The 27950-nt window shown below is 41.5% G+C and overlaps 1 protein-coding gene and 1 non-coding gene across 2 annotated transcripts; both read right to left on the bottom strand.

Moving 5' to 3' along the window:
- Window positions 1-5487: 5487 nt before the first annotated feature.
- KCNV2 (potassium voltage-gated channel modifier subfamily V member 2) lies at window positions 5488-16766 on the bottom strand. The gene is made up of 2 exons (XM_004457412.2): window positions 15414-16766; window positions 5488-5769 (listed from the first exon to the last, which is right to left on the bottom strand). The coding sequence occupies exons 1-2, from the start codon at window positions 16764-16766 to the stop codon at window positions 5488-5490; spliced, it is 1635 nt and encodes a 544-aa protein (XP_004457469.2).
- Window positions 13080-13186, bottom strand: LOC111763891 (U6 spliceosomal RNA). The gene has a single exon (XR_002796629.1). It is a non-coding gene; the product is annotated as a U6 spliceosomal RNA (small nuclear RNA).
- Window positions 16767-27950: the final 11184 nt, after the last annotated feature.

Here is a 27950-nt window from a genome sequence, read left to right as displayed (position 1 = left end):
CAGTTCATTGCTCCTTCTACCCTTTTCCTGTTCCTCATCCCATGTGTAGCTCCTGGTTGTTCCTGGACAAACCACATGTGCTCTCACCCAAGGGGATTTGCACTTGTAGTTGCTCTTCCCTCAGATACCTGCATGGTTAAATCCTCACATCTTTAAGTCTTTGCTGGCGGGAACTCCTGCATAGGGAGGCTTATCCTGATCATTTATTTAAAATTGTCTCTCAGTCCATCATTGTTACTCCTTATCTTCCTCCATGATTTATTTTTCTCCATTGTTCTCATCACTAAAAACATGTGTGTGTCATTTAAAAAGACTCTCTAAAATGGAAGCTTTATGAAGGCAAGGAGTTTTTTTTTCATTGCTGTAACCCTTGTGCCTGGGACACATATATGGTTATCAATAAGTATTTGGTGAATGAGTGAAATATGCTAGGGTTGTGATTTGAACAGTTGGAATGGGAAGTCCCTCCTACTCATTACTTCAGGTCAATTCAGGACAATTCCGGACAACCACAGTTAGGAGCTAGACTGGGGGAGACAGTGAGTTAGAGGCTTTTCTGAAGGTGTGGGATGGGAGTGCAAGGCAGAGGGATTCCCTAAACACTCCAAACCTGGGTAAATGGCAACACAGTACCAAATTAAATTTTGAACAAAGATGAAAATTCAGATGGATTGCTGGTCCGATACAGGCACAGACCCCATCTTTGCCATACTACTTTGCTCTTGCTCTGCTTTCTCTTCCGTCCTTCTCCAGCTTTATCTCCTTCCTCCCCTATTCTATGTCACTTTCTCTTTTCTCTGCCTTTCACATTCTTACCTCTCACTTCTTGGCCTCATTTCTCATTTTGTCTTAAAGAACAAATCAAATTATTTTCTGGAAAGAGTTTTAACTTCCAAGGTGTGTGAAAATGAACTTGCCCCCTCTCCCGAAGTTCCCTTGAGCACCCTGTGCTTTAATGAAATAAATGGCCTGAGGGAAGACGTGGTGAGAAGTTGGATGGTGGCTCTGTCTGTGTCTGGATCCCTCTCTCCCTCCCATTTTGGCCTCTGCAGCTCTAGGGGAATGGACAGGGTAGGGTGGGGCAAGCTTGTCACTGGCCCTTCAACGTACATGACTTCAGAAATAGAAATAAATGACAGTTGAGCCTAGAGATTTAGAGAAACATGAAAGAGGTGGGAAGAAGCCCCACTGGGAGTGAAAAGACTGCTCTTGTAGTTTGTAGAAAAAAGAATCCTCTTCCTGAAAGCCAGGTTTTAATTTCCGTGGATGGGTTGGCCTAGGGGAGCCCAGTTTCTCTCCCTCCTAAGTGTATTAGCATACAACGGCTATAAAGGGTGGAATCTGGAACACAGTTCTGATGTTGGGGCACCCTTCTCCACCACTAGTGGGAAGCAGAGATGTCCCAGAAAGTGCACTACTCAGAATTTGGCAGTCTTTGTTGGGAAATATAGCAGCATGGGAAGGACAAGGATTTTGATTTCAGGCCCACTTGGTTTCAATTCCTGGCTGCATTATTTTCAACCTCTTAAGTGTAACTTCACCACTTTTGCACCTTAGTTCCCTCTTACATTAAATGAAGATAATAATAGACACTACCTCGCTGGTTTGTTGTAAGATTTAGAGATAAGTAATAATAACAAACAACAACAATGATGGTAATGACAATAACAAGCATGAATTTGATCATTTACTGTGCATCATTGTGCTAAGTGTGCACATTAGTTCACAAAATGGCCAGTACAATGGTTCGCACATAAGTAGCATTCAATACATTATAAGATGAATTATTATCCAGCATTGGGTAGCAAAGAGAAAATGAATTTTGGGGACCAGAACATTCAAGACATGTGACAATTTCAGGTCACCTCTCTGTTATGAGATAGAGAAGTTTCAGCTTTCCTGGAACCTTGATATAGAAAGAAGTATCCATCAAGATGGACTAAGGTATGCTGCAGTAAGAAACAACTTCAAAATCACAGTGAAAGGCATTATTATTATTTACCCAATCATGATGTATTCCTCACTTACATTACCTGTCCAGCGGGGTCAGTGTCTGTAGTTCTGTGCTCAACAGTGTCACTCAGGGCCTTTGGTTGATGGATGTTCCATCTTGATATCTGTTTCCACAATTACCAAGACAGAAAAAAGGAGGAGTGGAATGGAGAAGTAGCAATTAAGTGCTTCCATCCAGAAGTACTACATGTCTCTTGCTTACATTTATTTGGCCAAAACAAGTCAGTTAGTCACACATAACTTCAAATCAGTGGGAAAATGCCATGTACCAGGCTCATGTTCCAGGAAAATTAAAATATTTGTGAGAAGCCTAATGACTTTGGACCCTAATGATGACCAAGGAAAGGCATGTGCTGGTTGGTGAATATCACTGGCATTCTAGTCTTAAAGAATGAATAATATGAGCTACCATGAACTGGGCACCTGTTATATGAGAGTCACTGTAGCAGGTACTTTGCATCCATATATATGTGTGTGTGTGTGTGTGTGTGTGTGTGTGTTAATTCTCCCAACAAGGAAGTCTGTATGATAAGGAATTTGGCCTCACCTAAGAGGAGGTTCAGACCTTGTAACCTCAGATCTTTGAAATTTCCTGAGTGGTAGGAGTTCCTCTGTATGGTGCCCTCTACCACTACCACACTTGATAATTTATGCTAATGAGATGACTCAGGGTGGGGTAGCCACAGTGGTGGTCTTAGGGTAGAAGGCAGCAACTCCAGAAAGACTAACCATGTGATTAGATGGTTGGGGCTTTGAGCCACATGGAATTAACCTGACCTCCAGAGAAGGGAAGGGGGCCGGAGACCAAGTTCAACCATGTACGCAATGATTCAATCCATCATATCTATCTAATGGAACCCCAACAGAAACTCTGACATGAAAAGCTTGGTGAGTTTCCCTGGTTGGTAATGCCCTTTGACTATTGTCATACATTGGTAGGCCAGGAAGGTGATACATCTTGACTTGACAGGAAAAGGACAATGGACACTTCATATTTGGGGATGCTCTAGACCTTGCCCTAGGTGTCTATTGATTTGGCTCATTCTCAGTTGTGTCCTTTTGCTACAATAAAGCTGTAATCATAAGCATAGTGCTTTCCCTGAGTTCTGTGAGGTGTTCTCATGAATTATTGAACCTTAGGCAGCAGTGGGAATTCCTGAGCACATAACCAGTTAGAGGTGAAGGTGGCCCTGGGAATGCCCAAACTTGTGACTGGTGTCTGACGCGAGGGCAGTCTTGTGCCCTTAATCTGTGAAGTTTTGCCTAATTCTGGATAATTAGTGTCAGAAGTCTTTGCAAGGTCTTAATGCTCTCCACATTATAATGTGGAAAAAATGCTCAGGGAACTTGACTTACAAAGGATTAGTATGTTTTAAGGACATATAGGCATAATATGCTTAGGTTTTCTGGAGTTACAGGAAAATCCTTCAAAAAGAACAATGCACTAAGAGACTAGAAACCTAAATTCTAGTCCCATTTACTGATTTTTCAAGTATGAGCATGTGCCAAGATGGCAAATAGGTTTTGAGTCTCAATTCTGATAGATTTGTATTGGCTGCTGGAGAACTGTATGAGAAGACTTTCCATAGGAAAGAGTAATGTGATTGATGAACAATGTCTGCTGTGGGCATAGAAAGCGGGGTGGCAGAAGGGAAAACAGATGTTTGCTGTCTCTAGACATTTTTCTTAACATCTTTGAGTTTTGGTTATATCACCTATAAAATAAGGTTAATAATACCTTGCCTGGATGAAGCCCGGAGCCTGGACAAGGTAATTTCTTGAGGTTCTCAGAAAGCACTGACTTCTGTTCCTTGCTGCATATTTTCCAACTTATTTTATGCACACTATTCCATCATGTATTTATGAAAATCCATTTGTATGTTGGGATGGGGTTGGGTAAGGCAACTTAACGGACTGAGCCATTGAAAATTGCTCCTGAGTGGAAAAAGCTTGGAAGCCCTTGACAGGAAGAATAAGTCATGTATTGGCACATGAGGGTACCAATCATCACTGCCCTATCAATCATTTGATAGTCTTTGTGCCGATGACACCTCTTGGTTTATAAACATGGGGACTCTATTTCTGTCTGGGGTGGTATGTTGGGGAGGCATGAATTTTCAGATAAACGTGTTTCATCTTTTTTTTACAGTGACTTAGGGACTATAAGCACTATGTTTTCTTAAGATAGACAAAGTGTATTAATCAGGCTCCCAACAGAAAATAGACAGTATACTCAAAGGTTTTAATTGAAGCAATACTAATAAAGATTCCATTTACAGAAGTGTGGTCAGGATTAAGGGAACCAACAAGGGGTGATGAAATACTTAGTGACTAGCAACAGTAGAGACTACTCCCACTCCAAGGTCTGAAGGGACAAGAGGAGGGTAACGTGTTACAGAATCTATAATAGCTGTGGCCAAACAAGGGGTACTCAACAAAGAGAGGAATGTGTCTAAGTGATTCTTTGTTCAGTGCTTGGCCCAGAGCAATTGTCCAAAATACAGGGTTTTCCTCCTGGAAAGGGGTACTAAGAGGTGAGGACAATGCGGGAGTTCCTTTCAAGGGAAGGAGGGAATAGCACACTTTGGACTATTTCATAGTCAAGTCTGGGGGCTCCTGGCTTATGTCTAGATCTGGGTTTCTCAACCTCAGCACTATTGACATCTGGGTCAGATCATTCTTTGTTAAGTTGGGGTGGAGGGGAAGACTGTTTTGTGCATTGTGGGAAGTTAAGGAACATCCCTTCCTCTACACAATGGATGCCAGCACCCCCAACCACTTCCCCATAATGATGATAATTAAAAGTGTCTCTAGACATTGCTGAATGTTCCCTGGGGCCAATATCACCTCATGGTTTAGAGAATCAACTAGACAATACCCATTCAAATAATTTTAACTGCTACCATTTATTGAGCATTTATACAAATATTACCTCCAATCCTCATAATCACATTATAAAGTAGGCTTTATTCCCTACATTTTGTAGTTGAAGAAATTGAGGCTCAGAGTGTTAAAGTAACTTGCCCCAATTGTATAGCTGGTCCATCTGGGATTCTGATCAAGTTTGACCTAATCCAAAGCCCAAAGAGTTCTTGCTGCAACACTCCCTCTCTCTGGAAAATAAAGATTTTTTTTTTCTTCAAAGCCAGGTAAATAGTCTCAAGTCAATGCAAATCCAAAAATATTTATTGAGCTAGGTGTCGTGAGATGTTTCAAAAGAATTCCAAGATGTGGTTCCCGTCAAGGACTTTTCAATGTCATTGTGAAGATTAGACTTGCACATACAACACAGCTGAGAACAATACGAGAGTGAGTTTGACCCTAAAATGAGCTTTTCTAGTGGTAGAACTTTGCCATATGAATGCCCTTTATGTATGTCTTTTTCATGTATGTTTCAACTGCTAATCCTGAGGATAAAAAAAGAGAGAACGAGGCAGGTTTAAAGTTCATGGGATCTAAGTGTCCTATGAAATATTAATTCTCTAGCCTTGGGGTGGATTGTGAGTTGCTTCCAGCCAAGAACTCAGCCATCTTCTTCTTGGCTCTCTGCATGAAGTCCACTTTCCCCCTCTCCCTTCGTATGGCAGTGTACTCATATGCCTTGAGCTTGCTGTAATAATCTGAGAACTTGTTGTAGAGCATGGAGATGGGCATCCCATTAAGGATGATCCCAAAGGCAATGCAGAGGAAGGCAAAAAGCCTGCCCAGGTGGGTCTCTGGGTACATGTCTCCGTAGCCCACGGTGGAGATGCTCACCTGTATAGGAAGGAAGGCAGAACAGAACTGTTAGCGCAGTGAGGGAGAAGTGAAAAGGGAACTGCCTTTCTCTCTGAAGGTATATATGTGGGTTGTATAAAGCTCCTCATGGAGCCAAGTTTAGGAGGTATCAGAAAGTTTATCTGCAGGCCTTGTACCATGGAAAGAACATAAAATTTTGAGCTGGAAAACTTGAATTTAAATCCTGACAAACCTTTATAAGTTTTCTTATATACAATGTTTTAGGGCAAATAATACCTACTTAAAGAGTTGCTGTGAAGAATATATAAGGTAACACATATAAAGTGCTTGGTAAAGAATTTGCTAACATTGGTCCTTGCTTCCTCTCAGTTGGAGACAGCTTTAGGACGGGTCTCTGGGGTTTATTTACATGATATATGCCCTAGAAAGAGCTTGGGCTTAGAATAAGTCAGATTTGTTCAATTCCTAACTTTGACTCTTCCCAGATGAGTGGCCTTGGTCCAAAACCATCAGAACCTCTAAGCCTTGATTTCTTTCTAAAGCAGGATGATATATCAAACTCTCAGGATTTTCATAATGACCAAATAAGACAATGAATATAAAGCACTTAACACAGTATCAAGCACATAGAAGCCACTAAACAATAATTATAATACTCCCCAGAGTTATTATGCTGTTGAAATGAAATATTTTATACGAAGGTGCTTTAATTGCAAATGTCTGGAAAAACACACTTGTTTTTTTGCAAAGGGACTTTTGTGAGTCATCGCTGACCAAAAAAGATGTTCACTCCCATGAAATTCTTCCCATTGCTCTAGGCCCATTGCTTTAAACTCCATTAATTAGAGATTTATTAACAAACTTCTGTTTTAAAATGCAGTTACCAGAGGGACTAGTCAGTCAGCGGAGTCAGAGAAAACCCTGGGAGAATCCCTCAGGGCCTGATTTTAATGCCTCATGTACTAAGATTTCATTGGTCCCAGACTGTTGGCCAAATTAATAGAAGCCTTTAGCAGAGCTGTTGTTTACAACAGTTGTGCATTGCCCAACTCCAGGGGGCACTATTTGCTTCTTTGATTTGTTTAGTTATTGCCAGACTTTTCCAGCAGATGGCAGTGTACAAAGTCACCATATTGACCAGTACCATAATGGCCATTAGCTTGAAAATGTAAACATTTTTGTTTTGATGAAAGTTTAAATTTAGAATAAGTATGATTGACAATAAGTGTGCTTAGAATGGAGACATGAGCTACCTGGGCCCATCTGGTGGACCTGATAAGAACCACAGCTACATCTAGCCCATAAACAGGGAAAGGCTGCATTTCCTCTTTGGGGCAGATGACACCCTATCTCTCACTGCTCTGTCTCTGGGAAGAGACCTACTGCGGGATGTGCAACCTCTTCCCATGGTGGTAGAATACAAGCAAGCCTCAAAGAGAGGCAGGATGCTGAAGACTAGGTTAAGGGATTTAGTATGGCACTAGACTACGTGGGTCGGAATCCACTTCCCAGCTATATGGCTTGGGAAAATCACCTAAATTCTCTATGCCTCAGTTTCTACTTTTGAAATGAGGGGGAAATAATAGTACCTACCTCATAGGATTGTTATGGCAATTAAAGGAAGCCTAGCACAGGGAGTGTGAGCAATGATGTTAGTTCTTATGCTTATTAGATCCACAGGCTCTGGAAGCAGGCTCCTCCTTGATTACTGCCCAATGCTGTGAGGGAGATTGGGTGGGATGCCCTAGAACTTGAGTAGAGAATCTCCTTTTCCTACAGTCTGGACCAAAGAGTGATGAGAGGTAGTGATAAAGTCAATTATAGGTTAACCTCAAAATCTGTTTGCACTTTTATGTATGTGTGTATGTGTGCACATGCCTGTTTCATTGGCCACCACCCAAAGAAAAAGAACCCGAGTCAGATTTCTGTCCAGATGTGTGAGCTGAATAATAGCTTTCATATATCACTAACACCATCCCTGACACCTTGGTACAAATGTTTAGTTCAGCCTATTTTTCTCTGGAAGAGGCCCAAAGGGAGCTTGGATATGGGTGAATGTCAAGAATGGGTAGCTTTAGAACTTGAGGCATTCATGAAAGGTCAAAATAGAGGTCTTAGAGCAAGCCTGCCCCTCAAGGGTCCAAGATGTGTATGTGTGTGGGCGGGTAGAAGGGGTGATAGAAAGGAAGGAAAATAATTAAGACAAAGTGCCTATATTAGTCAGCCAAAGGGGTGCTGATGCAAAATACCAGAACTTGGCTAGTTTTTATAAAGGGTATTTATTTGGGGTAGTTGCTTACCAGTACCAGGCCATGAAGCATAAATTAGTTCCCTCACCAAAGTCTATTTTCATGTGCTGGAGCAAAATGGCTGCTGACATCTGCCAGGGTTCAGGCTTCCTGCTTTCCTCTCTTCCCAGGTCTTGCTTCTCTCTGGGTTCAGGGTTCCTCTCTTCCTGGGGCTTGCTTCTCTTTCCTCTGTGGGCTTACTTCCTGGGGCTCCAGCTTAAGGCTTCAGCATCAAACTCCAACATCAAGACTCCAATATCAAAAACCCTCAAACTCTGTCCTTTGCCATGTCTTTTATTAGGGCCTAATGATGTGGCCCAATAAAAGCTCTAATTATAATTTAATCTTGCCCAGGTACAGACTAGATTATAAACATAATCCAATACCTATTTTTGGAATTCATAACCATATCAAACTGCCACAGTGCCTCTTTTAAAATTTTGGTCAAACCCCACACTGGCTTCACTTTACCTCCAAGCCCAACTTCTTTTTTTTTCTTCTGATCCTTGAGTGAAAAGCCAAAAGCAAAGAGAACTGGCCTAAAGAATAGTAAATATCTGACCTGCAGAGAATGGTCTAAAAATCTTTGTACATCTTGGATTTCTTCTCTGCTTTCGAGAAAAAATCTTCTGCTAGGAGGCTCTGTGTGACTTGTCCCCAGAATTCATTCCCAATGATTTTTTATGCATTGTCTGTTTTGTGGACTCAACAAATGATCTGCTTTCATTCCTTAGCTCTGAAAGGAAGTCAGGGTTCTTTGGTTTTAGGAACCTTTTCCCCATGTTCCACAGGCCAAGCCATTTCTCCCCAGATGAGCATTAAAAATGGAAGGCACCAGGCTGATCCAAGTGAGCTCACAGAGTGAGTTCCCTATTAGCAGGAGCTGAGTTTGGAACCATGAGCAAAATTTCTGCAATCCATCTTAATACTCTGAAAAAACTGGATGGCTCAACTACTCTGTAAACTAGAAATGTACCATTTGGTTGAAAACTTAAATATTTCCCCCAGCCTTTGTGTCCCAAAAGCCAGTTCTAATAAGCAAATTCTGGCCTGCCAAACATTACAAGGAGGACAAGAATCCAATTTTTCTCCAACTTTTTAGAATAAATACTCTTGAATTTCTCATGCAACAAGGAATGTCTGTTTCCCTCATAATGAACTAGGCGAGATTAAGTCTTGGCACCCAGCAGCCCATGCCTTTTGGAATTATGATTCTAGGAAATAAAACTGAGTTTTTAAAAATAGCGAATAATCCTCCTCATTTTCCCAAAGAATTTGAGATGGTAAAGATTGATAAATTCAGCTAAAATTATTACACACCTAAATGCACACTGTCCTTCAAAGAATTCAGTTGCAAAGGCTTTACTTATCCATTCTGTTGTTGCTACAAATATTTTTGGAATTCTTCTTGTGAACTATAATCTGCACAGAAGATTCATGTGCAGGACATGCCCTTGATACAAGTGGTCTTATGCACCTTGATGGTTAACTCTTGCTGTCAATCTTAAATTCAATTGGCCTTTGACAATTAAAAAATATTGAATCCATCCTCAAAAAAGGTAAAGATTTAGAAGAAGCAAATGGACATGTCACAGGCTCTGAAGATAATTCCTCAGTGGAATTCCAAGTATCTTTTGATCACTGGAAGCACTCTTAAAATGAGGTGATGTGTGACCACCTTGATGGGTGAAAACCCTCATCTATATCTTAAAGACCTTGCATTGACATAAATGGCACCATAAGGGGGAAGTGTGCAAATAAGGCAAAACCACAAATTCAAGTTTGGGGATGTGTTAATCTGTTCATAGCAAGGTAAACAATAATGATACAGTCAGCTTATTTGGTAATTCTCTCTGCCCTCTACAATTCCATCCTGCCTGGGCCAACAGGAACAGCATCATTTAAAGAGATAAAAGGCAGCCACCCCAAAATCCAGATCTTACTAGATCAAAAGTCATGCTGCATTTATAGCTCCTGTGCTATTTCTGAAGTTGCCAGAATTTTAATGGCTCCTTTGCCAGGTATTTATCTGTCTTCCTTCCATCCCACATCCAACATCCTTCTGTACTCTTTCCTGTAATTCTGCAACCACAGGTCTGCAGACTACATTTCCCAGACTCCCTTGTCCACTGTCCTCTGGTTATGTTCTGCCAATGGGAGATGGGGCTAGGAAATTGGAAACCAGAAGAGGAAATAAGGGTCTCCATTCCGCTTCTGGTTTCTGCCATCACCCCTCCAATAACAGAATATAGCTAAGGCTCAGGCGGCTTTTGGCAGAACCAGCACCAGCCTCATGGGTCCCTCCTAGGGATCCCGGCAGCAGCTCCGCAGTGGCTTCTCCTCTGTGCTCTTTGGTTCTGCTAACACTACCCTTTCTCTCTGTTCCTTCGAGTCTAGGGCTGATAGCTATTTCCTGCATTTACCAATCTGGTTATCTCAGCCCCCTTTACTCTTCCAGCCTAACACTTATGTATCTATTTCCCTGTATTAAATTCCCTGTTTGAAACACCTAGTTTTATTACTTTTTTCTCCTGACTGTAACCTGATAGATTGACCTTCAAATGGGTCTTCTCAAAGCAATCAACAACTGAAAAAAAAAAGTATTGCAGTAATCCTGTAAGGGTCACCTATTTACAAGGGAATAATAACATACTTTAGGAACACTAGATGGTAGAAAGGTCTTTGGGGCACAAGTACCTGATGCCTCAGCTAAAGGTAATTTTTTAAAAGAGTTTTTGTTCGTTTTTTGAAGGAATGAATTCATGGCATAGTTTCCTGTTTGGTTACTACAGCTTTAACTTGTTCTGGAAAGCTCAGAAGGAAGTGGTTTGTTGAATAGTCCAATTGCCCTTTTCTACTTCAAAACATACCCACACAGGAGGCCAATGATTACAGCTTCATCATAGAGCCAATTGTTCTTGCTGAGCTGTGCCATGCACTTCCCACCCCCATGCAAGCTGGGCAGCCCCACCATAGCTGGATCTGCTCCAGGCATAGGCCTGTTTGGACACTCAGAGGCTCTCCCAAGGCAGAACAGCTGGCCCTTTTGTATTTATTACAGTCTCTCTCTTTTAACCAGTAGAGAAGGAATCACTTCTGTTTTATTTTCCCCACAAATGAATCTGGAAGCAAAGGTTATTGCTTCCATGTGATAAGGACTATCAACCACTCAGATATGGTAGCCTCTATTCATGGTGGACATACTACAAGCTAGCATTTTACATATGTTTCCTATTACATTTATGCTCATAAATAACCTCCACTTGACAGACAAGTAAGATTATATTTTAATGCATGAGCTGTTGCAGACATAACTGTCCATGAGGGATTTGTTTTGCAGCTGTAGGGAAATTCGCAAAAACTTCTCTTAAAATCCTGATATGAATTACAGCGGACGGTTGCAGGATCCTTGACGTAGAGATAGAGGAGATCATGAAAAGCACATGAGATCTGGAATTGTTTGAAAGTATGAAAAATAATACTAAAAACGAAGTACTGAAAACATATACGAATAAATTAGAGAATCTGTCTTCAATGTAGGGTGAATATTTCTAAATGGATCTAGCACTAGAGTGACAGAAGAAAATACCAATCATGTTTTTCTTTATCTCATCTTTAAAATTTCAATTTATGAGAGTTTGTTTTCTGATGTGCATAATGTATTTGAGCAGTACTGTACTACTGCAGTACAATGGTTGGGCTACTGTATACAGTTCTTTATATCTTCCTTTATTCAAGCTCTTTGTCATATAACTTTCCAGTGTCCTCCTATAGTGGATAGGCTAACATGCTCTGCCCCTTGAGTTTGGTCATACGACTTGCTTTGACCAATGGGTTGAGCAAATGGCATGAACAGAAGATTATAAAGTGCTTTCATAATTGGGCTTCACCCTCTCTCTTGCCTTTTACCACTGCCACAGATACATGCCTGCTGGACAATGAGAAGCATGTGGTCCCATCTCCTGCTTCATCCCAGTTGTCAGCTTACCACCAGACATGTGAGACCAGCCAAATCAGATGAACTTTCTAGTTGATCCCAGCCTAAATTGCTGACTTGCAAATTCATGAGCTAAATAAATGTTTAATGTCTATTAACTTTAATAAAAAATAAATAATTTTTTTAAAAAGTAACATTCTATGTGATCTATTAACTTTAATAAAAAATAAATAAACTTAAAAAATAAATAAATGCTTAACATTTAAGCCCCCAAGTTTTTGGGTGTGATGCAGCATTACTGTGGCAATAAAATACTGATAAATTATACAGTTTATAAATAACTGATCTATATTTATTATGGGTGTGTACTTGAAATTTCTACATTATGAAGTGTATGATCAATAAAATGGTTGGATACCATTGGGTGAGAGTAACTTTCAGAATTCCAGTTCTCCAATTTTCATGTCTATTTAGTCTTGCATATTCAGATGTGTTTCTTCTCATCTTTCAAATTTCAATTCACATGTCATCTTCTCCAAGAAGGCTCTCTATTTATCCCATCAAAGGTAGATTTCTACCATCCAAGTCATTCTCTATCCTATTATCCTACAAATGACACACCAATCTCTGAAATTATTAATTATTGGTTTTTCTCCACAAGAATGTAAGCTCAATGATGGAAGGAACCTCACTCATGTTTTTCTTTGTTCTGTATCCTTAGTGTTTAGAACACCACTTAGCATACTGGAGGTTCTCAAAAAAATTTCTTGCTCAGTGAATAAATAAGATGGATTTTGGTGGGTTACATGAGGATTTGGCCCTAATATTTTGCATCTTTTCACTTTGCATCCATATATAGGAAACAAGACATTTTGTCCATATCATTCGGTCAGTATTCTTTTCTCTTTGTTCTATTGAGCTTACAGACCCTTACTACACAATATGCAATGTAATCAGAAGTTCAGAGAAGAACTGGAGTAATAATATATCAGTCCTGGGGATTGGGCAGTCTTAGAATATTCTAGAGGAATTTCTCCTACTGTTCTAACAGAGTAGTTTAAAATAAATACAAATCATCAGTCTTTCATATATTTTTAATTTTTTAAAATATGGAACACTTCACAAGTTTCATGTGTCATTTAGGTGCAGGGGCCATGCTAATCTTCTCTGTGTAGTTCCACTTTTAGTATATGTGTGCCCAAGTGAGCACTCTCTTATCTATTTTTATTGACCTTTTACTTGTATAAATACTTCTCAGAGAATGAAATGGGTGAAGGCTAGAATTGCACAATTTGGCCTGTGAAAATTGTGCCTGATAGAGATAATGGCCTCAAAAGAAAACTCATGCTGGCAAAAGCTATAACTGGCAAAATTTGTTATAGATAAAATCTGAATGGTGAATCAATTTTTGGTGATAAAATCTATGGAAAACATTTATTTTGAGTAAAATGATTTTGGTTGAAATAAAAATGGGTAAACTTAGGGAAGTTTTAAACTTTTTGTGTGCTAAAAAGATCAAGAAATTAAATGGGATCAATGGGCATTCACTTCAGGAAATTATATATTTTTAAAAGTAAAACCCAATATTCATAATAGAATTCTTATCAAAATACTTATATAATATAAAAAAGTAAAAAAATTTACAGGTTAAAACTGTAGTTCAAAGAGTTTAAATAGTTCACAAGGTCCAATGTCTATATATGCTAGTCTTTTAAGATACTCTGATGAATGAAAATTTGACTCCGTAAAACTTTGTATTATATTGTTAGCATGTGGATTTGCTCTTTTCCTTTCCTGATTTACTCACCTCCAAAGTAAATGTCATTGCTGGGGCAAATCATCCTCCATCAGCTGTAGACAAAGTTTATCTACTGTGGGGATGACCTTTTGCCATTTGGAATATGATCAGAGAAATGGCACTTGGGGTAGGTCTTTAGCAGGAGCTTAATGTCACCCTGTCTCTGAAAAAAGTGTGTTAAGTCCTGGTGGACATAGGAGCTCTCTGCTTTCAAGGAAGGCAGACTCATGGAATAGCTGAGGTCTACAAGGCCAACCTCCATTTTAGAGAGAAGGAGACTGAGGACGGGGAATGGTGGATGAGGTGTCACAGTAAATTACTCAGGTCACGGTTAGCTACCGGCAGTTCTGGGACTAGAATCTAGGTGCTCTAAATCTTCCCTTGCACTGTGAATAACCGTGGGTTGGTTTGTGTCAGAAGTTCACTCCGAACTGTGGATTCTGACATAGCAATGTTAATGTTGAAAACATCTACTTTCTAAGATGGGAAAACTGGTTTTATTTGTTTAATGTCTTTAAAGTACAAATAATCTAGATTTAAAAAGAAAAAGAAATAATACATCCTTTTTTTTTCCTGTGCACACATGACAACTTAATCATTGATTTGAAAAGATCCAAATCAACATCTTATTTCCAGGGATTCAGTCTAGCATACCAGAAATATGAATAGTTGAGTAAATAGCATAAATTATTATAAAAGGGCAAATGTCAAAGAAAATAACGACAAATATATTATTGATACAATAACTGTAAAAATTAAGCAAAGCATGCAAAAGAAGGATGTGGAAAAGGCATGGGTTTGGGGGTTGGACAGACTTCAGCTTCAATCCTGGCTCCACCACCTCTGCATGTCTACACTCAAACTGTCTGTACCTCAATTCCTCTCACTGTAAAATAGGGTCCTAATAACTGGTCCTGAAAGAAGTTTAATAAAGTTGGAGCAATTTTCAGCTTTAGATGCTTCTTTCCACACTCAGGTTTAGCTAGAAGTGGGGGCAGTAGGTTTGCAGTTAGTATTAACATTTTTGACCAAGTTTTACTTCTTATTCTGCCTAATCTACTACTGAAATGTGACCCTGGACAAGACAAGTCATATTCCCTCCCTGGACTCCAGTTTTCTTCAAAAAAACTGAAGCCATTTCTAGTTGGCTGTTCCCTGATTTTTAAATGGCAATGGTAACCACGGCAAAGGTGGTGATGCTGAGTTGCAAGAAGCTTTATAAGCTACTTAGCACAAAGGCACTCAGTTAGTGGTAAAAGACAATGATGATAAAGCTTCCCACATACGTGAATAATCATCTTCCTTAAAATGCACCTATCAAAGGTTTTACGACTAAATCTAGATTTGGAGATTCCTAGGATCCAAACAGATTCAATTACTTACTGGACTAGAGTGTCTATGCTTTGCCAACCCTTTAACACCACTGCTGCTTCCAAGAGAAGTGCCCCTGACAGCACTTGCACTGCCCCTCTTGGTTTGTAAACTGGAGGCAAATATGGAGTACAGAGAATAGTGGTCATTCTGCAAAGCAAGGGAAAAGATCAGGCCTTCGTCCCAGGAGCCGATATTTAAGAAAAGGGTGGGTCAGTTTGTGGGGCTGGGGAGGTGAGTGGGAAGGCCTGAGGGCCGTGGGACTCACCGCGGCCCACCACAAGGCCTGGGGGATGCTGGTGAAGTTGGTGCCGGGCACATCGTGTTCCATGGAGTAGACTGCTGCGGAGAAGGCAAAGATGCCCATGGTGATGAAGAGCAGCAGGCAGCCCACCTGCTGGTAGCACTGGCACAGGGTGAAGCCGAAGGCGCGCAGGCCGGTGGAGTGGCGCGCCAGCTTGAGGATGCGGAAGATGCGCATGAGGCGCATGAGACGCAGCACCTGACCCACCTTGCCCACGCGGTCCATCGTGTCGAGGTCGTGCTCACGCGGCAAGCCCTTGCCGTGCTGCTGGCCCTCGCCCGTGAAGCACTCGAGCAGCAGCTGCAGGTAGAGTGGCAGGATGGCCACCAAGTCCACCAGGTTGAGGGCACTGCGCGCGAAGCGCCGCAGATCGGGGGTGGAGACGAGGCGCAGCAGGTACTCCAGCGTGAAGAAGGCGATGCACAGCATCTCCACGTGCTCCAGGATGGGCCGCGCGTCGCCTGCGCCCGTGCCCTGCCCCGTCTGCTGCCGCATCTCCTCCACGGTGTTGAGCGCCAGCGCCATGACAGAGATGAGCACGAAGAGGCTGGAAGCCACCCGTACGGCCTTGGCGGCCACCGACGAAAAAGGCTTCTCCATGAGGTTCCAGAGGCGGCGCCGTAGCTTTCCGTAGAAGCGCATGTCGCGGAAGAGCTCCTCGGCCTCCTCCGCCTGCGCCTGTGCGCGCAGCTCGCGCTGGATCTTGAGCTGCTCGCTCAGCTCGTCGCGCCGCTCTTCGAAGCAGATGCGGCAGCAACGCGGCGTGTACTTGAGCCGCACGCCCCAGTAGCCCAGCTCCTCCAGGAAGCTGCGCGGGCACAGCTCATCGCGCACCAGCAGCACCCCGGACGCGTAGAAGTTGTAGACGAGCTGGAAGACCGCAGGGTCCCGGTCGAAGAAGTATTCGTCCTTTCGCGCTTCGTAGTCGTCGCACAGGCCCAGCTGGCGGCTGCGGCTGGTGGAGGTCGCCAGGCGGCCCAGGCGCGTCTTGGGGTAGCAGGCCAGCTCGCGGAAGTCCAGGCGGTAGGTGTGGCCGCCCACGTTCACGTTCAGCGTGGATGAAGGGGCCGCCCGGTCCGTGCAGCCGTCCGGCTGGGGCTGTTGGTCCTCCTCGGCTGGGACGTCCTTCCACTGATCCTCCTCCTCCCCGTCCTCGTCCTCCTCGATGTAGTAGTTACAGGTGCCCGCGGTCCAGAGTGGGATGCTGGCCTGGGAGCTCCCGCGGCCTTGGCTGTCTCCTGGGGGCGCATCCTCGCTCTCCGTGGGATTCCAGGATTTGAAGCTCCGAGACAGCCTCCTCGCGCTCTGTTTCAGCATGGCTTTTCCTCCCTGGCTGTGGTAGGATCCTGGCCTACTCACTGCCAGGAGGATGAGGGATCCCGGCCCGTGTTCTGTTTTCAAGAGGCCAGCCTTGACCGTCACATGCAGGGTCCCAGGCGTCGCCCTCAGAGCTGCCTTTCCTCAGGCCCTGGGCCTGGGTGCAGGGTACGCACGCAGAAACGCATACGCAGATGGCTGTTATTGCTCTGATCTTGCTGATCAGGAAGAAGCCAGTGTTAGGAGGGATTGAGAGCCTCTTAGCCTATTCCCTCCCCCCTCGTCCTCCACTCTGTGACGTGGAGGAGATTACGTGTCTTAAATCTGTAGATAATCACAAGGGAGAGATTACTGCTAATAAAAATGTTGGCCGACCTGCCTTCTGGAGGTGCTCAGTGTGCGAGTGCCGGGATGAATGTGGATGCCCGTGTCTTTATGCTTAATGGTGGAGATGGCGGCCTCTGCCCTGGATATACCCACCATTGACAGGCAGGACAAACAGCGAGAGAAGAAGCTGACTTCACGACACCAGCTTCCTTCTCAGCATAACTCTGCTTAGATAATAGGAGATCTCAAGTGATCTCCCTCCCACCCGTTCACAAGAGCACATCTATTCCAATGGATTCTCCTTAGCAGCACTGCTCTGGAGTCCAGTCTGATCTTGAAGTCTCTCTCCCTGCCCCCTTCCCCGCCCCCATCTCTTTCTCTCTCTCCTTCTCTCCCCCATCTTTCCCTCTCCTCTTCCTCTGTCTCCCTCCTTCCTTCTCTTCCTCTTTCTCCTTCTTTCCCCCTCCCTCTCTTAAAGGATAGTGGCAGGTTTCAAGGTAGAATCCCAGGACTAGCTGGCCAGGACTGATTGGAAGAGATTCTTAGGGCCTTGCAGCTGTGCTCAAGTGCCATATTAGGACATGTTTACAAGTAGCCAGACTTCCTTCCAAGGTCCTTCAAGACTTGAAAAAAATATGCCTTTTCATGTTGGAGGCACTGTGCTAGATGCTGAAGGTGCAAACATAATTAAGACACAGCTGCAGTCCTCAAGAGCTCACAGTCTTGTAGGGGATATAAATATGTCAGCACAAGGAAGGGGTAAATAAGCAACATGGAGGTAGTAGAGAAGAGGAAGGGATCTGCTCTGAGCTGGGTATTTTAAAAAAATTCCATATAGTTTGAATAACTAGTATGTGTTCATGATAAAAAATTCAAACAGTACAAAAATTAAAGTAGGGAGTGTTTTTTTTCTCTCTCAGCCCTGACATTTAACCAGCCAATATACCTCCAAGGAGACAACCACTCTTACTACTTTTTAGCTACCCTTCCAAAAACATTCTAAGCATGTACAAGCAAAAACCTAGGTACATTCTTAGAAGTGGAATTGTTCAAAGACTCAATATTTGTCATTTTGATTGATAGTGACAAATTACCCTCCATAAATTTCTACCAATTTATAACTCACCATCAGTGTTGTTTTTTTTTTCCACCATCAGTGTTTGAGAGTGAATTATCACACTTTTTGATCTCTGCCAATTTTATAAGGGAAAAATGATATGCTGGTTAATTTTTAAATTATTTTTTGATTTAAAAACAATTTATTGAAGTATATCATTCATAATAAGTGTATAGTAAAAGTTCTGAACTTACAAAACAAGCATACATAACATCACACAGGGCTCTCATATGTCACCCCACCACAAATACTTTGCATTGTTGTGAAATATTTGTAACAAATTGTGAAAAAGCATCATCAAAGTATTACTACTAACTATAGCCATATCTTACAATTGGTGTATTTATCCCCCAACCCACTTTACTATTTTTTGTTCATAAACCATACAGTTTATCTAAAGTGCACAATCAATGGCATTTGGTATAATCATTGAGTTGCACATTCATCACTTCAATCAATACTGGAGCATTTTCATTACCCCCCCCAAAAAAAAAAAGAAAAGAAAAACAGCAAAAAAACAAACCACTATCATACCCATATATTAGTGCTACTAATTATAAATGATCTTCAAGTCCTCTGCTACCTTTAAATTACTAGGATTCTAGGTATTTGCTTGTGTTCACTTGTCTTAAATTCCCTTCTTTCTTTCTTCTCTCTAAATCCTTGTTTCTCAAAAGTCAGCTTAGGCATCATCCTTCTCTTTCAGTGATCCTGCTTTGATATCACTCAATGTTTCCCCAAGATGAGCTAGTTGCCCCTTTTCGGTAATCTCATATAAGAGAGCAGCATACCACTAGCTTACAACATGAGGTGCTTATTTTAACTGAGTGATTTAAAAATTTTCCTGTTATAAAAGGTAAGTGCATTATAGAAAAATTTAAAAATAGAGATACAGCAGTAATACTGATAATAGTAGAAGCTGGAATGCCCAGATACTGTACTATGTTTAATGCTTACAAAACCCTATAATATAGGTGCTATTATTATTCCTATTTTTACAGATGAGGAAACTGAGGCACAAAGAAATTGTTCTAGGTTGTTATACAGAAAGTAAATAGTGGAGGGAAGTGGATTTGGCTCAACAGATAGAGCATCTGCCTACCACATGGGAGGTCCAGGGTTCAAATTTGCCTCCTGACCCGTGTGGTGAGCAGGACCATGTGCAGTGCTGATGTGTGCAAGGAGTGCTGTGCCATATGGGTGTGCCCCTGTGTAGGAGAGCCCTATGTGCAAGGAGTGCACTCTGTAAGGAGAGTTACCCGGTGTGAAAAAAGTGCAGCCTGCCCAGGAGTGGTGCCGCACACGGAGAGCTGAGGCAGCAAGATGATGCAACAAAAAGAGACACAGATTTCCAGTGCTGCTGAGAATGCAAGCGGATACAGAAGAACACCCAGTGAATGGACACAGAGAGCATACAGCTGGGGGGGGGGGGGTGGGGGTGTGGGGAGAGAAATAAATAAAAAATAAACCTTCAAAAAAAAAAGTAAATAGTGGAGCTGGGTCTTGTTCCAGACTAACCATCATGCTATAAAATATATATATATCCTAACATCAAAGGCAATTTCTGTTAATATTTTAATGTGGTCTCCTTTCAGTTATTGTTTATGTATATTTTACATGATGTAATAATATTGGATATAAAATTATGTATCCTGTCCTTTTCATTCAATGTTTTAACATAAGCATTTTCAATATCTTTAACAACTCTTTGTAAACATTATTTTGGATGGTTACGAAATATTGTGAGTGTACCATATAGAACTTAACCAAATCTTTTATTGAAAAAAACCTTTTCAATTTACAGTATTATAAAAAATAATATACAGCAAAAAATGACAACCTGATTAAAAATGGGCAAAAGACTTGAATAAACATCTTTCCAAAGAAGATACACAAATTGCCAATAAGCACATGAAAAGATGATCAACATCACTAGTCATTAGGAAAATGCAAATCAAAACCTCAATGAGATACCATCCACACTTATTAGAATGGCTACTATTAAAAAAAATCCAGAATAACAAGTGTTGGGGAAGATGTGGATTAATAGGAACACTCATTCATTGTTTATGAGAATGCAAAATGGTGCAGTCTCACTTGGAAAACAGTTTGGTGGTTCCTCAGAAAGTTAAGTAAAGAATTACCAAATGACCTGGCAACCCATTTTTAGGTAGCTACCCAAAAGAATTAAAAGCAGTGACTTGAACAGGTATTTTTTACACCTGTGTTCATAGTAGCGTTATTCACAATTGCCAAAAGATGCAAGTAACCCACATGTCTATCAACCATTGAATGAATAAACAAAATGTGGTATATGCATATGCTGGAGTGATGCTCAGCAGTTAAAAGGAATGAAGTTCCAATACATGCGACAACATGGATGAACCTTGAAGACATCATGTTAAGTGAAATAAGCCAGACACAAAAGGACAGATATTGTCTAATATTCCTGATATGAAATAATCCAAATAAGCAAATTCACAGACTCAGAAACTAGAATACAGGTTGCCAGAAGTTGGCATGGGGGTAGGGAATAGGGAATTAATGCTTCATTGGTACAGGGTTTCTGTTTGGGATGCTGAAAAGTTTTGGTAATGGATGGTGGTGATGGTAGCACAACACTGTGAACGTAATACCACTTAATTGTATATCTGAATGTGATTAAAAGGAAAATTTTATTACTAGAATAAAAAATTTTAAAAATCCATAGGGCTGTACAACACAAACAGGAAACCCGAATGTAGACTATGGGCTGTAGTAATAGTATAATTATAATAAAATTTTTCATCTTTTGTAGCTAAGGTACCATACTAATGCAAAGTATTATTAATAGGGTGGTATATGGGAACTTTGTACTTTCTACGTGATTTTTCAGTAAATCTACAACTTCTCTAATTTGGAAAATTGGATAAAAGCCCAACATGACAAAATTCTGGGTGCATGAAATTTAGTGTGTGTGTCTTCTGGATTATTCCTTGAAAGAGTTTTGCCAGTTTTTAAGTTGTTCTCTCTCTGTCAATTTTGAGTGTTCATATGTGCAGTTCATGATGTCCCTTCTGTTTAGGACATCCCTTTTCCACACTTTTTTTCTGGCTAACTCCTATTTATCATTTAATAGATGGAAGGCTAACTCTTCTTTTTTCTTATCCTTTAGGATAGGCTTCCCTACTACCTAAATCTGAATTCTGAGCTTTTATAAAATATTTTACTTTACCTATCACAGCACTTCTCACACCAGCTTATCTGCCAATAAATAAGACAAAACTTTGTGTTCCATGAGGGTGCAGAGTTCACTTCATTCACCATTTTCTTCCCAGAACCCAGTACAGTGCCTGGGATATAGCAGGCACTCCAAAAATAGCAGCCAAAAGATTGAAATATTTGATGCATATTGCCAGCTTGCTTCCCAGTTTATCTCACTTTATATTCTCACCTGCAAAGTATGGAAGTCTATTTCACAGGAAATTAGCTGGCATAATATTATTTGCAAATGATAAATGAAAATAGCATTGCATTTTTGCAACTCCATATTACTTATTCATTTACATGTTGCCCATTAACCTGTCAGGTCTTTAAAGGTAAGTAAGGGTGAACTTGTCTCTGTAGTCACAGCACCAAGTACAGGGGCTAGTACATACCAGATTTTCAAAATTATCTAAGAATGTGTAAGATCTCTTCATATTCTTTCTTAAAACTGTGAATGTACAATGATCTCAAAATAAAGAGCAAAAAAATAATATTCATTGTTCTGTACTAACACAGCTCAAAGTCACTTTGAAGGGGAGGGAAACTACTGAGCTTTGAGGAAGAAGAGCTGGGAGTCCCACCTGCTTGCTTTGGTGACAGAGATTTATAGGCAGTATGACAGTCTGAGATTATGTTTCTGAATCCCCAAAAGAGAAAGATTCGTTTATAAACTAATCTGTTCCTCTGGCAGTGATACCCTTTGGTTAAATTACCTGTTAAGATTAGGGTTTTGGAAGGCGTGACTCAGGTGGAGTCCCCGCCCCCTTGGGGGGCCTATGTTAAATGGACACTCACTCGAGAAGACACATGGAAAGAGAGAGAGCTCTGTCATTTTTGATCCCGAAGCCTCAGGAAGCAAGATGAGCTATTTGCCTGATAGCTTACAACAGACCTTGGGAAGGGACCGGAGACTGATACAGAAAATCCAAAAAGAAACAAGCCCTGTGCCAAGAGGAAGAGGAAACCTAGGAAGGAGAGACCAGGCAGAGATCAGCGACCATCTTGCTTCAAAACATGTGGCAACTGACTGAAGAGAAAACAAACCTGAGTTGGACTTTTTTGGGCCTTGTAAGTAAGATTTTATCCCAAATACCCTTTATAAAGGCCAACAGATTTCTGATACTGTGCCTTGGCACCCCGTTGGCAGACTAATGCAGGCAGCATGTACAGTAGAAAGAGCATTTGAGGTCAAACAGACTTGATTTTGGAACCTTTGGTTTCAACGTTTTGGGAAGATTACTTTAACATCTTTTAGTCTCAGTTTTATCACCTGTGAAATGGGTTGCTGAAGGATTTCCTGCTAATATAAAAAGAGAATGCCCCTCTGCTTTATCTTCAATTTGCCTATCTTTACCCAAACCCTGGTATATGAAAGGTTTTTGCTGGGGAAGTTAGGGATTCCCCCAGCCCCCATCCACCCAAGCCTCCTTTACAATTGTCTGCTGATGTTTCAGAATGTTTCCATTACCCACACCCCGGGGGAGTTTTTAGGTCTATTGAAAAGGCCTGCCCATATCTTAAACCTGGAAACCTGGAACAGGCAGCCCCAGCTGCTGCTTAGGGCAAGAACTCTCTGTGTCAGGGTATGTTGCCGCCCCCCCCCCCCCCCAAATTGTATAAATACCTTGCCCTTGTGGCACAGATTTGTCTCTCCTCTCTGATACGGAAGCCAGGCTTGCCAAGCTCCTGTCCGCTGACACTGACCCTAACATTTGGCCAGTTGGGAGACCGGCTGTGATGTGATCTCTTTCCCATGCTTTTGGACCCTCTGTGCTGGGCATTTGCTGAGTTTCTGTTGTGCCTGAGCCTGTGTTCCCATGACATACGATATAGCAATTCACTTCACAGAACTCATCAAAATACAGTCCTCCCTCCAGCATCCAGTCACCTTCTGCCCCAATTCCTGATTATAGACCTTGTTAACCAAGGAATCACAGATCAAGCAGCAAGGCAACAAAAACTTTTATTTGAGGTATTAGAATTGCAATTTGGGGAGCACAGATACAGGTAGTAAACCAAACGTGTCCTATATTGGAGCTATTATCGGTGATGGTGTCTAGGTTTTTGGCTATGTCCCATAAAGGAATTTAAGGACACACCATAGGGTAGGAAAGAGTAAAGAGTTTGTTAAGAAACAAGAAAAGAGATACTCCGCGACCTGAGACTTGGGTGCAGGTGTGTTACAGGGTGAGATGTGTGCTCCCTCTCTAGGGCCTTCTGGCCTTATTAGCTAACATTGGGGATTGATTAGGACAATGATTGGAATATTTAGGACAAAGTGTGGGAACTTTATTGGTAGTTTGACTTTCAGAAGTTGGTGGCTGGTGGTGATTGGCTCCTGGCTATTGCTCTTGAGCCCTGCTGGAAATTGCTGCAGGTGAGGCTTATGGAAATAGTCGGTAGAGTGGGAATATCCTGTTTATCTCCTTTTTCTGAGGGGTGGACATTGCAAGCTGCATTCCCATGACTTGTTTGTGCTGTCAACGAGCACTTGCTGTTGGTGGTGTTTCTGCAGCTGATGGGTGAATTGTACAAGCTGCATGCCCATCACATTAACAGGCATAAGCTTCCTTCTCGTAACTTCTTGGTGCATGTTAGCAGGCAGCAGCTGCCTTCTGATAACCTGACTACCTGAGTCCATAAGGATGTCACTCCAGTTTTTTCTACTGGATGGTGTTTGTATGGAAATTTACTAGGTTTTCTGCCTCTTCTCCTTAGGTTCCTATTCTACCCAACCTCACAGCTTTCAAGCAAGGGTTCTTTTCCTTTTACTTTTTTTTCAAAAAATTACATAAAGTTGTTTGTAAAGAATTATGATTTGGGGATATTTGGGGGATTTTCAAATGTCCTTCAAGTTGGATAGTTTACTGATTTCTTAATCTTGTGGTTGGTTCAAGGTGTCCAGATGTACTGAGAAACATTGTTGCTTTTGGTTTGCACACCTTGGTAATTTGTGATACCTGGCTGAGATGTGTATAACAGTCACTTCCTGAATGGCCTCCCATCTCCATTTTAAGTCTCTTAGCCCTACTAACTCCATTTCATTTTATTTCTTCTCTTAATCTACAACACCCAAGTATGTTCACTGTTAGAACCTGTGGAGTTTCTCAGCATGGAAATACTCACATTCACAGCTATTTGTGATTATTTCCTTTATATTAATATCAGGGCAGTGCTGACTAATAGAACTTTTTATGTTGATGGAATGTGTTTAACTACTGAAGCCTTGAAATGTGACTACTACCACCAAAGAACAGAATTTTAAATTTTATTTGATTTTAGTTAACTTACATAAATAGCCACGTGTGGCTCATGGCTCCCTGTCTGGGCAAAGTTAAGGTATTATCTGGCTGGATCAGACTCTTTAAAATGAAGTGCTCCACTTGTGCTCCTGAGTGTGATTTAGTTGGATTCAGATGTGACCTCTCTACACATGCCTCTTCTGTCACTTTTACTGAACCTGTGGTTGGTGCTGGGGTTAGTGTGTGCTCAGGAGACTTGAATCTCTGGACCGTCCATGTGCCAGCTGGGCCCTTAAACCTCAGCAGAGTTGTAACACCTACTCTTCAGTTTGTTGGACTTACCCAGGTCCGCTAACAGGGAGGTGAGGATGGTCAACCACCACACCAGGGAACCAAGAGAGTCTACAACTGCAAGCAGGAGAATCCCATCCATCAGCCATGTGGGATCTAAGCCCCCTCTCGATTTAGAGGTGGAGTGGACATCACCACCCCAGGGTCCTCAGGATGGAGGAATAAAATATGGATTAGAGTGGACTTACTGGTATTCTACTATAGAATTACTGTGACTCTAGCAATGGAAGAAACTGTATCTTTGATGTGGAGACCGTGGGCATGGGAGTTGCTGAGGGCAGGGAGAGGGATAAAGAGGTATGATATAGGGGCATTTTTGGGTCTTGGAGTTGTCCTGAATGATATTGCAGGGACAGATACAGGACATTGTATATCCTGCCATAACCACAGAAAGTGCAAACTACAATGTAAACTATAATCCATGCTGTGTGGCAGTGCTCCAAAAAGTATGCATCAAATGCAGTGAATGTGCCACACTGATGAAAGAGGTTGTTGATGTGGGAGGAGTGGGGGTGGGGAGGGGAGTGGGGGTATATGGGAACCTCTTATATTTTTTAACGTAACTTTTTGTGTGATCTATGTATCTTTAAAAAAAGAAAGATAATTTAAAAAATAAAACAAATGCTGTGCCCTAAGAGCAGTAAACTTTTAAGATATTAGTCAAATGAGTTTGCCAGCATAAACCCACCTACCACTCTAATACTGAAAGGAATGAGACAGGAACAGAGTAACTTTGGTAGGACAATGAATGCGGTTGCCCAATAGGCCTGAGATGCCTGTAGGTGAGCAAAAGCCTCTGAGTAAGCATAGGAGAGGCTTGAGGATAAGACCATTTCAGAACAGAGCAGGATGGCTTGGGAGAGAGTAATATTAAAAGGGGGAAACTAAGGCAAGTGCTAGGAAGAGCAAGGGGGCTGAAAATAAACACCTCTGCAAATTTACCCAGACCTAGACTTGAAAGTCATAGATGGGAGAGGAGCTTTGGCATTTCCTTTCAAGCCTTTGAAGTCGCTATCAGTAAATATCTAATCTTTTAATTGTAAATTGGGGAGTTAAGATCAGCATCTGGATAATTCAAGCCCAAGCCAAAGCTAAGAAGTTACAAAAAAGCAATCATCCTAACTCCCAAGGGGAAAAAAAGAGTAGGTTTCTGAAACATTCTTGTTGGCTTTCCAAAGGCTCCGTTAAGCCAGCTGAATTTCTTCCAATAGGTAGGTGTCTGTCCACCTCCTGTCTAAATTTGCCTGTCTAGCCATAGGTGAAATGTAGAATGAATGGGACGAGGGATTGATTGCTAAGTGTCTCATCACTTGAAAGCCTTGCTGACAAAATTACAGTTGGCTGAGTCTGGAAAAAGGAAGAGTGAGTGACAGGGAGAAGATAAGGCTGTAAGTAAACCTTCTTTTCACCAATATCTTATAATCAGAACTAAATTTGGAGGGTGCATCCCCTTTTTCAAAGCATGCCCATCCATTTTAATTCCCTTTGCTTTAGATAAAGAATCTGAGATTCAGATATGGGGTTTCTTCCCTGATTTTGCTCAGTGAGTTGCTGAAGAGCTGGATCTGGAAACTAGGACTTGTCCACCTGACACTCCCGGCACTTTCTTAGAATAGGCAGCTCCTACCCAGATGTCCTTTACTTAGAAAACTTTAGTTTTGACTTCTGTGTTCCTCCTAGACACACATAGACAGTCTGCCATTTTTTTTTTCCTTTTGCCACAGCTGATGCAACAGATCTTATAACTATTGCTCCTTTGGAAGTAGATTCAATCTAATTCAACATAAATTGAAGGTACCTGCTCAACAAGGCACTATGCTTCTTTGAAATGGGGCCTGACCCAAGTAGTCATCTTGTCACTCACTTTTCAGTTAAGGAAACTGAGTTGCCAATTGCTTTGTAGCACGCCTGATTCTAGAACCCTGCTCTCCCAATTCCAGGGCCAGTGCCCTTTCCTTCTAACTTGACATTGCTGCAGCATTGTTGCATGTACTTTTGGCTTTCAAGTTGTGTCTGTGTGGAACAAGCAAGTTGTATGTCTGAAAGGAATGTTTTTGAGTAATTTAAATATTCAATTCTGTCTTTTACTAAAGTGAGAATCAGTTATCTGCACAAATTGCCTTCACTGATCCAATACCATGGAAAATTTCTCAATTCGCCAATTCTTATTGCCTACTAGTCACAGTTATGTTTCACATACCTTCAAAAGGCAGTATTTTTACTTCTGCCCAGACCAGAGCCTTGCTCATTCTCCAGTGAGGAGCAGATCCAGTTGACCTTTACAAAATTTATCCTTGTCTGACTTGATGCAGTTTTGCCCATAACTTCCTTTGGTTTACCAGTGTCCTTTCTCATTCTATCTTAAGGGACCTGTTTCTTTTGTATTGAGCAAAGAGGCTCTCACCAAGCCTCCAAAGGAGCTGAACTAATGCTACCGTGCTCCTCAGCACCGCAGTTGTTATAGCATTTGGTGAAAATGGTTTCGTTCAAGCTTTCTTTAAAAAATCTTTATTTGCATTAGAAAAGAAATATACCAAGGGAGGGAAATATGCCAGGGACTATGACACATCTGCTCTGACACTGGCTTACTGCAATGACGGGGCTCCCAGGAGGAGGGGTGGTGGGTGGTAGGAGCCAGATGAAGCTCCCGAGAAGATTTGCCGACTTAGCGGCATCTGTGAAAATCTAGTAAGACTATAAGGAATATGCTTGAACAGATGGTATGTGAAGAACATTGGAATAGAACCATTCTCTAAAAATGTTCAAGGATTAATAAATGTGGCAAAGGGAAAGGATTACAAATGATTAATGACACCATCATATTAAAATTTCCTATGTAGTTTTATTTCAAAAGCAGCTTTTTAAAAAATACAAGTCAATAGTTATCAGTCATGGCAAAAT

Source organism: Dasypus novemcinctus, chromosome 8 (genome assembly GCF_030445035.2).
Source record: "Dasypus novemcinctus isolate mDasNov1 chromosome 8, mDasNov1.1.hap2, whole genome shotgun sequence".
Classification (NCBI taxonomy): domain Eukaryota; kingdom Metazoa; phylum Chordata; class Mammalia; order Cingulata; family Dasypodidae; genus Dasypus; species Dasypus novemcinctus.
This window is presented reverse-complemented; position numbering and strand designations above follow the sequence as displayed.